General features: G+C 42.0%; 1 protein-coding gene across 7 annotated transcripts in view; it reads right to left on the reverse strand.

Moving 5' to 3' along the window:
• LOC148021740 (uncharacterized) overlaps nucleotides 1–9,307 on the reverse strand; it is a 265,301-nt gene extending 255,994 nt beyond the window's left edge. For 3 of the 7 annotated variants that reach the window (XM_087697266.1, XM_087697262.1, XM_087697264.1), the window contains exon 1: nucleotides 9,158–9,307. In XM_087697266.1, coding sequence (XP_087553392.1) covers nucleotides 9,158–9,187 — 30 coding nt within the window. In that variant the 5' untranslated portion in view covers nucleotides 9,188–9,307. Of the gene's footprint in view, nucleotides 1–8,840; nucleotides 9,035–9,157 lie in introns of those variants that run through there. The other 4 variants (XM_087697265.1, XM_087697269.1, XM_087697263.1 and 1 more) reach the window with 4 other exon arrangements.
• Nucleotides 9,308–19,925: the final 10,618 nt, after the last annotated feature.

A 19,925-nucleotide genomic window follows, 5' to 3' on the forward strand; every position in this document is an offset into this window, starting at 1 on the left:
CATATCGGAACCTTGCGAAGCAAGCTAGGAGAGCCACCCTTGCTCGTTTCTTGATGAATTTGACTTGAGAATGAAGCGATAATGTGGTTCTTAAAGCCATCTTGCCCTCCTATTGTTCCTGCTTTTGCAAAGAGTTTCCAAATCAATGACCTAGGTTTCTTTAGAGAGTACCTAGCTCCGATACCATGTAAAGAAATTTCCTAACGCAAAAATACAAATACAATCATACGCGACAAAGCACAAACTAATGACAAAACGTAGATAGGGTTAGGGTAACTCAGAGACAATAAATACAGTGAATCATCTAGAACGAATGAACCTAAATAATTGCAGAGCTCATGCAGCAAACACACTATGCAATGAATGAATACTAAACCTCGAACTCATGTCTCAAGGACCAACGCAAAGATAATGAGTTGGAGAGTATGTCATACTCCGATGGATCCCGAAACATAGCAAGGCAAACTAAGAAGACATCTGGCAACAGCAAACAAAGCAACATGGATGCTAGATCTGTGATGGCAGGCAAGCAAAGGAGAGAAAAAAAAACAGCAAACACAACTTTTGGAGATGGCGTGGCAGCATGGTGGAGTGCTAGAGCAGCAAAACACAAGTTTTTTATGAAGACTAGCAAGTAGGATCAAAATGCAGCCAGTTGGGGGGTTGCCCACAGTAGGCGACAACTCTAGGATAAGTGCCATTCACAGTAGATATGCCACCAACAAATGCAGATTTTGGGACTGGTTGACTGCAAGGGACAACTAATGTGGACAGCTCACTACTACGAAGGAAGGCTAGTACACAAGCGCCAAAAGGTAGTAGCCAAGTTGGGGCCACTTCAGCTGAGATGTTTGTCAGAGTGCAGCGATGCAGAAGCGTAGGACAAAGACTAAGAGAGAGTGAACACAGAGAGGAGAGAGAGAGAGAGAAAAGGAGAGAGTGTAAACACAGAAAATCTGCGGTGTAGTATGCTGTATAAAAGTGCAGAAATACACAAGGGGACAAAGGAAATATCTGTGTATGTCTCCGACTTGATGACCTCGATCTCCATCAGCCCGAGCACACTCTGTCTCGGCTAACAAATCTCAAGATCAGAATCTGAATAATGAATACTGAAGTGTGCCAAAAACCCGGCTATAAATAGCTGAAAAATAGGAAATAATTGCAGCAAGTCGGCTGCATTAAATGCAGCCGACTGCGGTAAATATTGTCCGACTGCAGCAACCTATCCGACTGCAGGTGCTGACGTGGCGCCTACTGACATGGCACTGACGTCCGTACTGTCCAGCTGTCAAGGAAATGACTGTCGAACACCCCCTCTCAAATCCTGGACAGGTCAAAAGACTGAGGGATCTGGAATGCTGCCAAAGAAGAGCCTAGGGAAGCGCCTTTGTAAACAAATCTGCAAGATTATCCTCCGTCTTGCAATACTCCACATCAATGGTCCCATCCAGAAGCTTCTCCCGAATGAAGTGATACTGGATCTCAATGTGCTTCGTCCGGGCATAGAATACTGGATTCCGTACCAAGGCAATGCAACTCTCATTGTCGCACCGCAGAAGAGTAGGACGAGTCTAGGGGCAACCAAGCTCCTCCAACAATCTCTGAAGCCACACAACCTCACATGTGGTGGAAGACACAACCCGATACTCCACCTCACTAGAAGAAAGGACTACCGTGGGCTGCTTCTTGCTACTCCAAGAGATAACACCTGTACCCAAGATAAAACAGTAGCCTGTAGTAGACCGTCGGTGGTCCACATCTCCAGCCCAATCCGAGTCACTCCAACCTGCAAGAACCAAATCAGTAGCATCTGTACCTGCGGGATAAGCAATCCCTAAGTCAGAGGTCCCCCTCAAATACCAAAGGATCCTCAAGGCAGCCTGCCAATGCACCTGTTTGGGTTCCGTCATGAACCCTGCCAAAAGACCCACAGCAAAACAAAGATCAACACGAGTGTTGAGAAGCCAAATCAAGGATCCAATTAACTGATGGTAGCGTGAAGCATCCATCACGGGAAAATCTGAGTGTGAAGTGGCCTTCCAATTCGGATCCATAGGAGTAGTAATGGGCCGACAAGTCTCCATCTCAAAAGTCACCAAGAGCTCCTAAGTGTACCTCTGCTAAGAGATGAAAATCCCCCTCTGAGACTGATAAATCTCGTGACCCAAGAAGAAATGAAGAAGCCCCAAATCCGTCATCTCAAATGCCTGATGTAAAGCTGTCTTGGTCTCTCGAACCTTCTGTGCATGATCCCCTGTCAAAATCAAATCATCAACATACAACACAAACAACACACGACCAACCTCGAAAGTGTGCACATAAAGCTGCGGATCGGCCTTGGAGCGCCGATATCCCAACTTCAACTAAAGAAACGAGTCAATCTTCTCGTTCCACGCATGCGGAGCCTACTTGAGGCCATACAAGGCCTTCTTCAACCTTAAACTTTCCCATCCGAGGATCCAAAGCCAGGAGGCTGCTCAACATAGATCTCCTCCTGCAAGTCACCATTCACAAAGGCTGACTTCACATCCAACTGATAAACAGGCCATCTCCTATGGCCAACCAAGGCAAGGATCACTCGAATAGTCGCCATACGAGCAGTGGGGGCAAAAGTATCATGGAAATCAATGCCTGGGCGCTGAGCAAAACCTTTAGCAACAAGGCGAGCCTTGTGCTTGTCCAAAGAACCATTGCTAAGGTACTTGGTCTTGAAGACCCACTTGACACCAATCACCTTCTTGTGAGAGGGACGAGGCACAAGAGACCAAGTGCCATTCCTCTCAATAGCCTCCAACTCGGCTTCCATGGCTTTCCACCAATGATCAGACTGCAAAGCCTCCTTCACTGAAGTGGGCTCTCAATCCTGCATAACACGGGTCAGAAAACAATAGTTGGAGCAGACAAGCTCTGAAGAATATGCATGGTTCCTCCGTGACCTCCGCGGTCCATCCTACTGTTCCCACTCCTCACAGACCCCCTCGATCCCTGAATCTCGGAGGGTGTCACGGGCCCAACGAGGAGGACGAACCTCTCCCTATCGCTCTCTATCTGTTGAAGACTCAAGAACATCCACTAACAGAAGCTCCTCGGGGCTGGCCGATGGAAGAGAAGACTTTAAATCCGAAGAAGAATCTCCATCAAGAGGCTCGAGCTCCAAAGAAACTGTCTCGGGAGCCCAACTCTCCCCTGGATCTCCAAGGACGGGGTGTTCCTCACCCCCCTCTGTGGCCGGTACTTCCACGAACCTCACATCTCGGCTCGTGAAGACATCCCGCTTAACGGGATCAAACAAACGATAACCTTGGGATTGGGAGCTATAGCCAACAAAAACCTGTTGTCGGGAAGCCACCTCGAACTTATCACGCTGCGTCTTTGGAATGTGCACATAAGCGTCACACCCAAAGATCCTGAAATAAGAGACATCAGGCTTAGCCCCGAAGTAAGCCTCAAAAGGTGTCATCCTGTCAACGGCCGAAGTGGGAGATCGATTAAGGATGTGAACTGCGGTAGCCAAATCCTCGCCCCACAGAAACTGTGTCTTGCAGTGCTCCATCATGGTGCGTGCCATCTCGATCACACTTCAGTTCTTCCGCTCCAAAATGCCATTCTCTTGGGGAGTGTTGGTGTTGGCAAACTCCTAGTGAATGCACAAAAACGAGCAAACTCATTAGACATAAATTCACCTCCCTTGTCTGAACACAAGGTCTTCAATCACCGGCCAGAACGGTTCTCCTCAAAGAGAAGCCAATCCTTGAAATGAGAGAAAGCCTCCGACTTCAAAGTCAAGAAATAGGCCCAAGTCATCCTGCTGTAGTCATTTACAATCAACATGAAGTACAAGCTCCCCTTCAAGGGCTCGGTCCTCATCGGGCCACACCACTATGTCCGGCAAGCCTTGAATAAAGGACCCTCACGACGCCTTCCGAAGGTACTCGTAGTTCAGGTGGCCAAACCGAGCATGCCATAGCTCGGACTGTGTCTGAGAAGTAAGAAAAAAAGTAAGAGCTGAAGAAGACTTCAATTTGTAGACTCCATTCTCCTCATACCCTGCAGAGAGAACCTTCCTCGATCCACAATCAAGGACTCGAACAGTATCACTATCAAACTCCACCAAGAGGCCAAGAGCACAAATCTTACGAACCGAAAGTAAATGATACCCCAATCCTCGCACATGCAACAGCTCAGAGGTGTGGATACCACCACGTCCATCTAGAATAAGTTGTATCTCACCCCGTGCAGCAATAGACACATAAGAGCTGTCTCCAATGAGAATCTACCCACGCAAAGGTCGCAAATGGCCAACACCAACAGGAGTCATGTGCTGTGAGGCACTGCTGTCCACAATCTACTCTCGAGCCTGGGGAGCTATCATCACAGCATCAGAAGTTGTCGATGTAGAGTCCTCAATGATTGCTAAGTGTAGAAAAGCAACTGATGAGGGTGCAGCCACCGCTCTAAAGTCCTTCGTGTCCTTCTTCTTGGTATCCTTCTTGTCTTTGTCGGGGCAATCCTTCTTCCAGTGACCAGTCTTGCCACAAATATGGCAAGTTGATTCCTTCTCCTTGTCCTTCTTGGATTTGTTGTTCTCCTTCTTCTTATTTTGGTCCTTCCCCTTCTTTTGAGAGGCTTGACCAACCAATGCCTCCGATTTGGAAGCATTTTGTCCCTTCAATTGTTCCTCTTGGTCCAAGACCACAGAGACCAACTCTCCCCACCGAAGAGTCCACTCCCGCCCTAAAGCAATAAGAAAAATAAAAAGTACCGAATTGTGGAGGCAACTAGGATAGTAAAGTGATCGCCATGTCTTCAAAGACAATAGGCTTCCTCGCATTTTGAACCTACATTTGAAGTTGCCGAAGCTTGTTTATGTGTTCTTGAAGCGAAGAAGACTTATTCACGGACAAAGTCCGCATCTGCATCTCCAAAGAAACCCTCTTCATCATCAAGGTCATCAGGTTGTACATCTAGTCAAGCTCCAACCATATCTCACGAGCCACCGTCAAGTGCTCGATGTGAGCTATCACGGCTGTGGTGTAAGACAGAAACAAAAAAGATCGAATCCTGGCATTCAACTTGTCCCAAGGAGACTGGGCCTTGGTCAACTCCGCACGAGCATTGGAAGAGAGTTTGGACTCATCCCTCACCAAGGGCCTATTAATCTCCTCCATCACCAGTTCCGCCAAATCATAAGACTCTAAAATGGCCAATATCATCACCCGCCAAATGCGGTAATTGTCACCATCAAACTTTTGATCCGTGGGAAGAGCCGGTAGGACAGGCACCTTCCTATCCATGATCGCCTGGAACTCCAAATCAGTCTCTGAAGACATGTTAACCTGCACAAACGCAAAAGCAACCCCCTCTGACTGTGAAAACGCAGCCTTCTAGGACTGATTCCTCCGCTGCCCAAACCTTCTTTACCCGCCGAAGGTAAAATCTGCAATGGAAGGCCTTAAACACAGCCTTCCTCCTCTTCGAACAGCAATAACCTACAGCAAATTCACCGATTAGACTCCTTTCCCGCACACCCACGCTCGCTTCAGCCTTGATCCGATACGCAGCCCTCCCGCTCGCCCTCAAAACCTGAAAACACAGCCTTGTGTCGCGCTGAAATCTCCTCTTCAGATAGGTTCAGCTCTCAGTCAGTCCATCTTCACCGCTCTGATACCATGTCAGAGTGCAGTGCAACGATGCGGAAGCGTAGGACAAAGACTGAGAGAGAGTGAACACAGAGAAGAGAGAGAGAAAGAGAAAAGGAGACAGTGTAAACGCAGAAAATCTGCGGTGTAGTATGCTGTATTAGAGTGCAGAGATACACAAGGGGGCAGAGAAAATATCTGTGTATGTCTCCGACTTGATGACCTCGATCTCCGTCAGCCCGAGCACAGTCTGTCTCAACCAACAGATCTCAAGATCAGAATTTGAATAATGAATATTGAAGTGTGCCAAAAACCCGGCTATAAATAGCCGAAAATAGGAAATAATTGCAGCAGGTCGGCTGCAGCCGATTGTAGTAAATACTGTCCGACTACAGGTATTGACGTGGCACTGACATCCGTACTGTCCAGCTGTCCAGGAAATGACTGTCTAACAATGTTCTCTCTCTCTGCAAATAAGACTTAGGGAATACCAGCAAAATCAACAATTGGAGGTGGAGATTTTGACTAATATCTACTCTAAATCTTAATTTACAACAGCGTTTGACAACCATCTCAAAAACTACACTCAAAAATTAAAGGCTTAAACACCTGAATTTCAATCACTAAAATTGGGGCGATTTTGAGAGATTAAAGAGGCCATTCAGCCAACAAACATTTGGAGCTGAATTTGCCACCCAAGGAGCAAAATTGAACGCCAATCCCTGAGCAAACCAGGAGGCAAATTGGTTTGAAGGCTTGTTGGTCATTTATGACAGTAAGGGGCAATTGGAGAGCGAAGGAGATTCATGGAATCTCATTGTATTCCATCCAAATTGCAATTCAAGATAAACAAATACCGCAAGGGCAACCAATTTTGAAGCCAACAAGCTATCTATTTCCAAGATTAAGTGATAACATTTGCATTTTCAGTTTATGTGAATTTTATGTTTGCTGTAATTGTTGATTAATCAAGTGATTACCACCTCTCCAAGAAGGAGGTTGGCTGCAGTATCCCGCTCCCAAGTGCACATGAAATAATAGCACAATGTGTATGCAAAGGGAGTGAAATCGGTCGCAATCTACATAATGGAGTTGCCCATCCAACAAAACACAAAAGATGTTGTAGTGAGGATGTCGTGGATAGAAAGGCAGCCCATTGAGAACCAAAATGCAACAAAAGGATCAAGTCGCTAGCTGAGAGGCGTCATCAAGTTGTGGGAAGAGAGCACCTAGCTAGGACATCAAAAGTTAAGTGTAGTTTGCTCATGCAAGCCCTAGTCTCAGGAGTCATGATAGATTTGGTACCATGTGAGGAGCAACTAACAATTGAACTCAAAAAGAAACTTGAAGACACAAAACATATAGTGCAAGTGAAAGAAATGACTCAATGAACTGAATGATACAATGTAAGTCCAAAGAGCAAAGAAAAACTCGAGCCATTGTCTCTCAAGGAGCAAGCTAAGTAGAGCGAGCGACTAGAGATGGCCTCTGGAACATCCCAAAGCAGCAGACCACCAAAGCCCGAGTGTTGAAGTTTGTCATGCAGCCGGAGATGAAAATAACACAGCTGTAGCAGCTCCAAAGGAGTGATCAGCAGCAAATGCAGCCTTTGAAGATGAAATCACAGCTGTAGGAGAACTCCAAGATTCCAGAGCAGCAATTATGATGAAATCACAGCCAATAAACTGTCCAGGAAATAACATAAGCTGAAGCAGCCTGAACAGCAGCAAAAGGCAGCTATGTCAAGTGCTGGAAATGCTGGATAGACTGCTGGAACTGGTCACCAGCTGATAGATGATGATGTGGCAGTTGGGTAGCATAGGGCAGCCTCTGCTATGCAGAAAAACACAGCCACCAGCAGTTGATGATGACATGATAGACAGTCGTGGCAACAGAACAGCCATCAGGTGGAAATGGCATAGGAGCAAGGGCAATGGTAGCAACTGTGTGTGATGCAGATTGGCTGGGCAAATCCCCTATTTATAGACATATGAGCAGGCCAAACATCTCGGGTGACACCCAGACACTTAAGGTGCATTTGATACACTTCAGGCGACACTAATGGTTCTAGGGGTGGGAGACTTGAAAGCGATGTTTCTAAGGGTAGCTCCATAATCTGATTCGTGTGTCCATTCTTGCTTTGGGGTGTTGAGGGTGGCTCCAGTGGCACAGATGGTGCATTGCCCTCTTCTTGCGCAGTCAGTGGGGTGCCAAGCTCTCGTGACTCAGATGATTCTGATTTATCATGCAGTTGTTTGGATTGATAGATTGGTTGGGGTTTGTTGACCACAACCGTCATGGATTTTGTATTCTTGGCTGCTCGGGTTTTCTGGGTGTTCACTTCCTTAACATGAGTGTGGTTTCGTGGGGATGGGGTGGCAAGTGATGGTAACAAACATAAAGTCTTTCTTTTTAGCAAATTATTATTTTTAAAAGCACTAATGGGAATTATGGTTCATGATAGGAACGAAAGATGTCACAACAAGATCGTGCCCACCACGGACTCCCCTTCTTCACAGAAGAGGAGAGGACCCAGTACAGCATCTCCTTGGAAAGCCGTGCCTACAACCAACTAAAATTTCGAACCATCCATAACATCGAAGAAGTAGTGGCCAAGGAGGAAGTAGCCAAGAGAAGGTTCACTCACTTGGGAAGGGCTTAAGCCTGATACCTGCCACTGGTGAAACTTAGGCCCTGATTAGTTAATTAACTAAAATCTACAAGGTTTTTCAACAAAACAAACCATTTAAATGAACGTACGTGAAAGGCCATGGTAAAATCATAAAGCTCTCCTAAAGCATGTTTGAGTGTCAACTTCGTTTACATGTAAACAAGCTTGTCAAAAAAAAGACTTGAATTCATGTTGGAATCAAAGGAAACCAAATTAGAAAGGTTTGACTGGTGCGTCACATGGCATGACATGCTGCAAGTGGCCATATGCGTGGCACCAGCAAGCTGGAAATTTTTCAAGCTTTCGTTTCCTATCTTGAGGTTTTCAGAGACAATCTAAACACGCCATTAGTAACTGTCACATATTTTACACGATCCTGAAGGTATCGTTCATCTACCATAGGAGAATTTCTCCTCCTTCAGCACTGTTTTGAAAACATTGAAGACAAGATATCTGATCTAATGCTACTGTATACTGCTGTGTTCTTCAATCGTTTTCTTGCCTTGATGAAGTTTCTTCATCCATACCTTGCACTGGCGCTTTTGTCTCTACTTTCTCCCACAGGATATGTCTACGATCCAAATGTGTGTCTGATTGGCTTAGCCAGGCGCGTAACATACAAGGTGCTCACTGACTCAAGGACATTGCGGATTCTATCGTCAAACTTAAGAAGTATAGCTCAAAATTTCAAGCCAGCAGAAGCGGAAGGATACGAGTACAAAACAAGATTAAGAAGTGCAGTTTCTTAGGACTGCAAATGACACGGATTGAGACTGGTTACGGCTTTCTAGTCTCACACTCTCTCTCTCTCTCTCTCTCTCTCTCTCTCTCTCTCTCTCTGTACCTTCCTTTTCTGCCTCTTCGGACGAGCCATCCTGCACTCGAGCTCCCTCGCGCCTAACGATGGCGGGGCCACGCAGCTTCGATCGCAATATGAACTTCACTAATCTTGATGATTGTTGAAAGTCATTCTGCCATCATACAATTAAAGTTATGCTGCCATCATCAAACATAATTAATAGTACAACGACGTAACTAGGTTGACACGTGCAACTAGGCTTCGGTTTTGGGATTTTGTTTTTCGGGACAATTTGAGGTGGATACTGGTAATTCCACCTGCCTTTTTGGGAGTCCTTGCCAAAGGTAGAGGATTTAGGCTCGTTACACACCGGTCACTTGTCCGTCACCTGCTTATACACTGGGTGGCAGACACTTCTCGTGGTCATTAAGTGTCCGCCCATCTTCCGTTCGTAATCGTTTACACACCGGCCACCACCTATGCACCAAACACTTCTCGACTCATGTGTGAATGAAGGGATGCTACGGATGTTGATCATTATTGATATAATAATTACTATTTGAATACCTATTTAAACACAATCATTGATGCTAGATTTTAAAAAATGACTATTAAAATTGAAAAAAAGTGATTCATAAAACTAAAAGTGTTACAAAACTATAAAAAGCGACTAACTGAATTAAAAGCATTACAAACTTTTTAAAAACGGCTTATAACACTAACGCAAATTAGTAATGAAAAAGAGAGCAGGGGAGTTGAACCCCTTCACCATGCTATTGAGACATGGCTCTACCCAGCTCTCTGCGGAAAGGTGGAAAGAGGGAAATTTTTTTAGCACGCCACCCCTCTTTCCACCTTTTCACCTGCACTACAGACGCTACTGAAGTTTACTCATCGTTGTCTTCGTCGTCGATTTCCTCCGCAGAGTCAAAATCACCAAAGACTGTTCTCACATTTGTGGTCTCCCTCTCTCGAAACATGGCTCGAGCAATGTTGTCTCTTCGAGATGCCCCCCCAGGATGGCTTGCCTCCGGTGTTGGCTCCGCTGCTTAAGCTCTTTGTATTGCTTGCGTGGTACCTGTGTTAGTTAGCGTAGCAACCTCTGCTAATCCATTCCTCAAACTATTTTGCTGGTCCATATCTTGACGAGGTGCATTACTTTCTCTCTCAAGTTCCGTTGTCACTTCACGTATCCATGCATCATCAAAACTATCTCCATACACAATGCATACATTATGTAGAATAAGGCATGTTGCCACCATCTTCTGTACATTTTATAAAAGCATATCCCATCTCTTCAACAAAATACGAAATCGCACTTTAAGGATGCCAAATGCCCTTTCAACTGGCATACGAGTACTTGATTGTGTGTAATTCCAATGATAGCGTTCTGAAGATAGTCCATCCTTATCACCCTTGAAAGGAGGAAGCATCCAAAAGCGTGTATGATAAGCACAATCACCTAGTAGACAGTATTATCCCAAAGCTTTGTTTATGCATCATTTTCCTAGGTCTGAACATTGAAAAACATTCCAGTCGTGCATAGAACCTACCCAGCCAACGTCATAGTCCCAAACAACACAATTGGCTACCACACTTATCTGTAGAATAATTGAGTGGAAGCCCTTCTTATTAAAATAATCTTCATGGTTCTCTCTTGGGGCAATGATGGGAATATGACTACCATCTGTTGCACCAACAACATAGGGTATACCTCGAAGGGCCTGAAATGCATTTGCATTTTTTTGCATTTGTTGTGATGTTGGCCACTTTATGTATATAGCATGCAATCCACATGCGGCCAGTGCATTGCAAAAGTCCAGAACAGCCATCTATGTAAAAGAAATTGAGACTCTGTACAAATCAGCTATGAGTCTCAAATTTGAGCCACTTGCCAAGCGATGCAGAGCCACACAAACCCACTTCTCCACAAGGTTTGCTCTTCGATAGTTCGTGTTTTTGCGTCGCATTTGTGGTGCTAACTTTGTGACGAGATATTCAAATGTACTCTTGCTAACTCGTAACCTAGTTTTGAACATTCAGTTTGAATAACTCCCCAGAAGCCCTTGCTCCGTAAAAGTTTGTGGTCTTGGATAGGCCCAGCATGACTGTCGATCGTGCCTTCATTGACCTATCCTAGCTCGACGTGCAACATAACCACAAGCCATGCACTCCATCAAAGTATGCAATTGCATACTATCATCATCCCCGTCATCCAAATCACTTAACAATAGCTGAAACATCGCCATGATAGCAATTGTAACACCAATGACACACATTATCAAATGACTTTCGTTGTCCATTCACCTGTCAAAAGATTTGATGAAACTCTATGAGAATTGAATAGAGATGTTTAGGTAGAGTAAAAAACTTTTTTTTTTAAAGTTCCAAATTCATCTAAAGCTCAAACCATCATTCCTTTTTAAGAGTTTTGATTACATCCAACAAACCAGATACAGAGGAGGTAAGTGTATCCATGATAATGAGCTTGCGCTCTTCAAATGCTTTTTTTCCTCTAGGTTTGATTTCTGGTTGTCTAACATAGATCGAGCGGTGCTAGCCATGTTACTAAGAGACTCCTCTATCTTTCTACCCTTCTTATTGCGTGCTCCTTGGCTAGTTGTTTGATCTTGCCCAATCTTCAAAGGCTCATTGGATCCAATGTCTTCCTAGGTGTGGTCACATGGATCATTGGAAATAGATGTAGTGTTGTCTTCTGGAGAAGACAACCCACCAACAGATGAGGCATGTGCATCACTGACAACATTTGCATGATTCCACATATATTCATCCACAAGATGATACCATTGACAAATGATCCTGCGATCATTACATGATATGGCATTGTGGGCCTTATCCTTTCTATATGACTCATAAACGCGTCCCCATCGTTTTCTGTATGCCACACCATCTTTGTCAAACTCTGGAAATAGTGATACTAGCTGTGTGGCTACCTTCAACCATATATCCACTCCTTGCTTCGGTGGCTTTGAGAACTCCGCACTCATGGATCCTCGGATGTGAATGAGTTGTATTGTCCATGTGTCCTTCCACTACGCAAACGGTTTTTTTGTGGTTGTTGAATGATCTTGTGTCTTAGGTCCGTCATCCTAATTCTTTCCTTTCCGCACCCTCTTTGCTTTAGGAGGTTTTGGCGCATCGAACTCAAATGAGGTTCGCTGTGGACGTTGCTTGTTGGCATTCTCAGAAGATGGCACCATTGGTTCTTGAGTCTGAACTAAGTCAACCTCTTCACATGTGTCTTGGATTGCATCACAGGAACTTATTTTCTGTGGTTCTTGTTGTGATGATGCTGAGGGGCCATGTTGAGGACTATGTGCAATTGGACGACATTTTACATGATTGTGTATTGTTGTAGGTCCCTCTACACCTGAATGTCTTGGTCGTTGGAATGGCGCAAAATGAGGAGGACGAGGATTGATCAAAGGAGGGTGGTTTGGAAACACATTTACCGAAATACTGCCAACCACACTATGGCTTGGAACACCCAAACTTTGGCTCGAAAAGTACATAAAGTCTTTATTGCATATTGCACCCTGGCTCATTTGAGACATGAATTGTTGAAACTCCTCCATGGGAGTGCTCTCTTGAGAATCCATCGAGCTTCACCTTATGCATAAAAATTATCCATAATTTACACTACGTAAATGGAAAAATAGGTTTATTGTTCAATAACTTTATTCTATCCATAACTATGAATTGTAAAGTTAAAATAGATTTAATGAAAACTAACTACAATATGTCAAAACTTATCAAGCAAGTAGAATGTACTTAGGTTTTTACAAAAACATAATTTACTTTGTAAATATGTTTTATGAGCTTGGCTAAACCATGATGCCACCTATCTAATATTCTTGCATAACTTTATGAGAGTCATCATTATGAACATGCTTATGAACACGTGCCTAAGGTTTCATCTATTGTCGCTTTAGAGTCATCATTCGAAAAGGCTTGTCATGGGTGCCATTTTCCTTAACCCATAGTTTCTACCAAGGTTGCACCTCTTCGCTTGACATGTATGCCATGTTGTTCAATGCCTTCTAAAACATCTTTTATGTATAAAAGATAAGATTATCTATATTGCTTGACCTCAATTTAGAGCACTTAGATAATGGCTAATGTTTTGAAATGTCATTTTTCGACTAGTTTAAATTCAAAACAAGAGCCAATGTGTAATCCTACAAAAATATGTTATTGTGATTGCCAGTGTGTACCAACAAATTTAACTATAAGTGATAATAAGTTGTCTTGTGAGCTTCATGCACCAAATAATCATTCATGGCTCAATGGGCTAACAACATTCTCATGAAAACCTTACAATGTGTAATCCTACAAAAATATGTTATTGTGATTGCCAGTGTGTACCAACAAATTTAACTATAAGTGATAATAAGTTGTCTTGTGAGCTTCATGCACCAAATAATCATTCATGGCTCAATGGGCTAACAACATTCTCATGAAAACCTTTGTCATAGGCCGCACCAAAAGAGTATCCATGAAAATTTTGCCTACTTTAAATTCAAAACAAGAGCCAATGTGTAATCCTACAAAAATATGTTATTGTGATTCCCATTGTGTACCAACAAATTTAACTATAAGTGATAATAAGTTGTCTTGTGAGCTTCATGCACCAAATAATCATTCATGGCTCAATGGGCTAACAACATTCTCATGAAAACCTTACAAATATGTTGAAGTTATGGAGTGGCATTGTATCGATATCCAAAAACCCTAGACCGATCACATTCCATTCATGAATGATACATGATGCATTGCTTGCCAGTGCAGAAAAGAGAGAGTGAGAGACACCATTGATGCATGATGCATAGTTCACATTCATGGCACGGGAAATACATGTTTAATTGTTCTAGAAATTCAAATTATCATCATTCGAGAAATTCAGACCATGATGTATCATTCCAAAAACACAATCACGGCACCATTATCATGATGCTTCACAGTGCACGTTTAATTAAACACAAAATTATGATGCATTGCTCTCTTGTGCAGGAGAGAGAGAGAGAGAGCATTCATCCATGATGCATATTTAATGATTATGGTGCTAGCAATACAGGTTTAATCATTCCAAAAATATAGATTGTCATCATTTTAGAATATCCAGAACATGATGCATCATTCTAGAAACATAATTAAACACGATTATCATGATGCATCATGGTGCATGTTTAATCAAACCAGAAATTCAGAGTTCACAAGTTACAGACATAAGGAGCAATGAAGGACATGCTGAGCAATGAAGAAGATGATGCATGTTTAATTAAACCATAAATTCAGATGACGTGTAACGGGGGGCACCCTTTTTTTCATTTTGGCCCTTCTGATTGGAATTCGCAGGTTACTTAAACCAATAATTTAGAGTTCATAGGTTACTTAAACCAGAAATCAAACCAATCGAAAAGGCCAAAATGAAGGACATGAAATTAAACCAGAAATTAAACCAATTGGAACAATGAAGGACATGTTGAGCAATGAAGAAGATGATGCATGTTTATTTTATCCAGAAATTCAGATGATGTGTAACGGGGGACACCCTTTTTTGCATTTTTGCCCTTCTGATTGGAGTTCACAGATTAACTAAACTAGAAATTCAGAGTTCACAGGTTACTTAAACCAAAAATTCAACCAATCGAAAAGACAAACCAGAAATTAAACCAATCAGAGCAATGAAGGACATGCTGAGCAATGAATAAGATTATGCATGTTTAAACTAGAAATTCAGATGATGTGTAACGGGGGGCGCCCTTTTTTTCATTTTTGCCCTTTTAAATTAAACCATAAATTCGGGGTTCACTGCTTACTTAAACCAAAAATTAAACCAATCAAAAGGGCCAAAATGAAGGACATGAAATTAAACCAAAAATTGAACCGATCGAAGCAATGAAGAAGATGATGCATGATGGATTACTCTCATGTGGAGAAGAGAGAGAGAGAGAGAGCATCAACTATCACAATAACATATTTTTGCAGGAATGCATAATCGCCAGAGAGACCATTCATGTGTAATCACCAGAGAGACCATGCATGTGCAGGAAAGAGAGAGAGAGAGAGAGAGAGAGAGAGAGAGAGAGAGAGAAGCATACCTTGATCTGCTTGCAGGACGTCCTTTGTGCAAGCATGGCATCTCTCCTGTCCACGTTTTTATACAGCAGCATCAGCAAACAATGATGATCATCACCCAGGGAGCAGCGAACAGCAACGGTAAGCAGCGATCAGCAACGGCTCCAAGCGCAATGGACTTCTTGCTTGACCAATAGGCAACGACGGAGGAGCCCACCTCACCCAATGATGAGATCGGACGAGGGAGCTCCCCCGCCCTATGGAACATGGAAACAGGGCCGGGGGGGATTCAATAGCCCCCGCGACTCCTGCGCGACTAGGCTCCCCCGATGTGTAATGGGGGAGCACCTTTTTTTCCATTTTGGCCCATCCCATTGGATAGTTCGGGCAGCCCCTCCCCGATATGTAACGGGCCTTAGGCAAGGAGAAGGGGAGCTCTCAAACAATAACCTCGCCATTATATTTATAATATCTTACAAATGTTTTTTCATGGGTATGCAAGTCACTATCTAGTTCTTCTTTAAATCCTCCTTACCGGCATCCATGATGAGATAACTTGTGAGCCACTTCTCTATCTATCTATCTAAAGGTAGATGATGGTATATATCATGAGGAATAAGCAAGCATATCTTATTACTTGGGTGGAGAATAGTTGTGTAATAATGCAACCCTTGGCTTCTAAGAGACCCATTTGGATTGAATCATACATCTTTGGATAGTCTATCCTTGGCGAAGCAATAATAGTATAAAAGGGGACTTATTCTAAGCTTGTTCCATCTAAAGTAATAGAGATATAGCTTTCATTTGACTTGTTTGAAGTAGGATTTACTATTGGGTGTGCTAATAGAGTTGTAGAAGTGAAAAAGAATTCCTCCTTTTGCTACCATCTCTCCCTCTTTTTTTCCCTTCTAAGTAGTGGCATGCCAAATGGTTCATCATTTTTTAATTATTCATAGGGAAACCTCTTCTGTACTATTTACTATATAGTTTTCTTTCTAGGATAACACCTCCTCATGTTCAAAAGAGAGGAGCACCCCTCCTTGAAAACTCAATGTGTCTCTTTTTATATATGATATTAACCTTGCTGTATTAAATTAATTTTTATGTTACAAATTAGCTTGTTTGACTATTGCATGTTGATCCTAAAAGTTATTTCTCAAAGTTCTACTTAGCTTCTAACTTCCACAAGGATTTCAATTAGATGGAGACTACAAACCTTCTTCCATCTTGCTTCTTTTGTATCCTCTATGGATTTGTGGCTCCACACGATTGCCCTTCGATATCATTGGTGAGCTCAACATGAAAGCCACATGGAAATTGTCAGCAAGATGGAAGAACCATCTCTATTAGTAGGTTTACCAGATTCTAGGGATGAGTTGAAGTAACTTCTATGGACCTTTAATTCATACATGCAATAGCAACAACAACGCGATGAGGAGAAAATGCTACAAGAGATGTAGCTTCAGGTCAATGTGTGGTATAAGGTTAGGGCTACCAAGGTTATGGAAGTTGTAGAAAATTAGAAGAGACTCTTTGAAGGACACAATATCTCAATCTATTTGAAACTTTATAAGTCAAAGATGAAGTTCTTTGGTGTGCCAATGCATATAATGAGCCAGTATTTTGTGCAATTGGTGACTTCTTCCCTAAAGCTCTGCATTAAAGAGCTATACTTTGATTCCATCTTGGCCTAACTTCAAGAAAGCCTTGAAGAAAGACTAATTCTAAGAATATATTAGGGTGGACACAAGACACATCTTCTCAAGCGGATATCTAAGCCAAACAAAGGGCTTGGTGGCAATGCAGCTATTGGGAGACTTTGAGTCCATGTTTAATGAGATGAATGCTGTAGATCAAGTGGCCTTAGAGTCCGAGAAGGTGGAATTGTTCTTACAGGCTAGGGGGAGGAGAGGAAGATGAAGAGGTAGAGGTGATAGAACGTGGAGACAAAGGGCAACAACGAGCTAAGGCGATAGTGGTTGGCCACCTACATGGTGGGAGTGAGCAGAGGCGGGAGAGCTCTAACGGCCTTGCTTGGTGATATCCTACCCTGGTAGCATGAAGAGGAGTAGGGGACGGTGACCTGTAGGAGGAGCTGGAGACCAAGATGGTGGGGGGGAAGGGGTGAGAGAGAGATGGAGGTAGAACACTACAAGGAAATGCAACCGTAGGGACATGTTTTCGAGAGGAATTGGCGGTGTCACTAATAATGTCACTAAAAGCATTACTATATATAGTCTATTTAAAGTATAAATTAGATGAATAACACTCAAGTGTTTGAAGCTAATCAAATTTAGCTGGAAACTTACCGTACATTATGAGACATTGTGTTGATAAAGAGTGCCTTACAATACATGAAATCAAAAACCAAAAAGTTGCTTGGTCGAAGTTTGAGATGTGGTAGCTTTCACATTTGACTACTTTTTTTGGTTAATATAAATTAGCTTATTACTTTATAAAAACATAGCTATAATACAAAAAAACACATAATTATGCTATACAAGTAGTATGTCAAGAGTTGGCACAAGTATCTTCATTGTTTTATAATTATGAAGAAAGATGCCACTCCCACGTATTTCAAGATTGCTTTTCTTTACTTTCATTTACCGTTGAGATAGAAAGGAAAGAAGGTAGATTCTAACCTTATGAAAGATTGTATGTATCTAGATTACAGTTGTCTTTTCTAAAGTGAATCTTGCAATAATGACACAAAACCAAATGAGAAAAGTACATTAACTCTAAGTACAAATACAATATTGAATAAGTTGTATTAATACACTAAGTAATTGCAATATAATATACAAGCTAAGTAACTATATATACTTAATTAAATGTACTTTTCTTTGTTATTCTCTTCTATTGGGAAGATAAATTTAATTTTAAAAAATCCTAAGAATAGGCTCTAACCTTGGTAAAGATTGTAATTCCAAAGAGTACATTGGCATTTGATGTAGTCAAGCCTATGATCATAACAATGAACAAAGTTATCATGCTAATATCGATTTCTATCATAGATTATATTAATCCATATCATATAGAAACTATCCTCTAAATCTTTCGAAAACAATGAATAACTAATGATAAGATATATATCTTGGTACAAGTCAATTGTGTGATACCAGATATGATGCTAATTGAGTAGCATGGTTCAAATTTAGGCTTGTTTTCACACAAAATCTCCCTCATAGTTAGCATAATGAGCCTCTATGAAACTTAGTGCTTGCGCTTCAAATGATAATGTATGTTGGCACTAAGGATATGAAGTCCTCTCAACAAAGGACATGGTCCTACCATACATCATGGGGCACCTATAACCATAACATCAATTAATCCTACACATCAACCAAAGAATTAATGCTTCAAGGTAGATGCATGTTGTTCATGAGGTACTTACACTCGATACTTATCATACATATCATCATCCTATTTGCAATGGAATGCCATTTGTGATAGATCCTCCACCCAATAGTTATTGTTGAATAGGTGGTGGCATATTGTGGCCTTGAATTCTTGCTATTGTGTACACCTCAAAAGCTCTCATAGCTATGCATGGCCTGCCATGTTGCATGCATACAAGCCTATGATACCATTGATGTAGCATTAGGGAACTCAACCTCTTGCTTGAGTAATTGACAATACCTAGATTTCTTCCTCCTTTTCTCCCATCCTTTGCACATTCTCCCCCTTCTCTTCTTATGTGTTTCTCCACAAGGCTATGACCCTCTTCGAGTCTCTAGTGCCCTTCATGCTCCCATTCTTTGTTTACTTTTGCTCGAATTATAAACCATAATGCATCTCTTATTTATGATAAAAATTATAAGATTACATCAATTAGTCACCACATTCTCGCAATGTGAATGTATTCGACTTTCCCTACCCTCTTGCAATAAGCATTGGTGGTGCATCACATGAACAACAATGTAGACTTGTATGTTTCTATTCGCCAATTGTCCAAGAATGTCATTGGTGATCAAACCTATGGTGGCACTAACATGTGGGTCACTATTTTATTAGATATGCTTTTGAAAATTCCACATTTTAACATATATATTTTTGTATAACATTGATACATGGCTATTTTTGTAGCAACATTGATACACGACTTCAAATTGAGAAGTTATCGATGAAGATTGTTACAACAAAGAATTGCCTCAAATTTTGAGATGTAAAAAAGAAACACATTATCTCTCAACTTTCGATATCAAGGGAATAATCCAATTGCATCACAAGAAGAGTATATCATAGCTTGCATTCTCTTCTCTCGCTTTTTCATCCCACATCTCTTTTCAATATTTCGATCCATTACTATTTTCAACATTTTTAAATATAGAATCATGTCATTCCATGAAATTCGATATAGTAGCATGCTGCTCCATGAGGTTTGATAGGCTAATATTTGGTAAATTTCTACCTTGTTCTGGGGTATGCAAAATTGCATAGTATCAGCTTCCTTCTAGAACATGCCACATAGGTAGACATGCTCCTTCATGACAACCAAGAGACCATAGTCAATGAACACTCCTACCTCCCAAATTGCACGTTGAGGCAAGGTCCTTCCAATGCATCATATGTGCTCAACATTTATTAAAAAAAGCTTAGACGATTGAAGAGCCATTGATTAACAAAGCTTAAACTATTGAAGAATAGGTGATCTATTGGGGGTAAAGGCGCCTCCACCTAGTCGCCCATGTATTACTACATTGACAGTCACCGC

This window comes from Lygodium microphyllum, chromosome 17 (genome assembly GCF_053477565.2).
Source record: "Lygodium microphyllum isolate KBCC chromosome 17, Lygodium_microphyllum_v1.1.10, whole genome shotgun sequence".
NCBI classification, from domain to species: domain Eukaryota; kingdom Viridiplantae; phylum Streptophyta; class Polypodiopsida; order Schizaeales; family Lygodiaceae; genus Lygodium; species Lygodium microphyllum.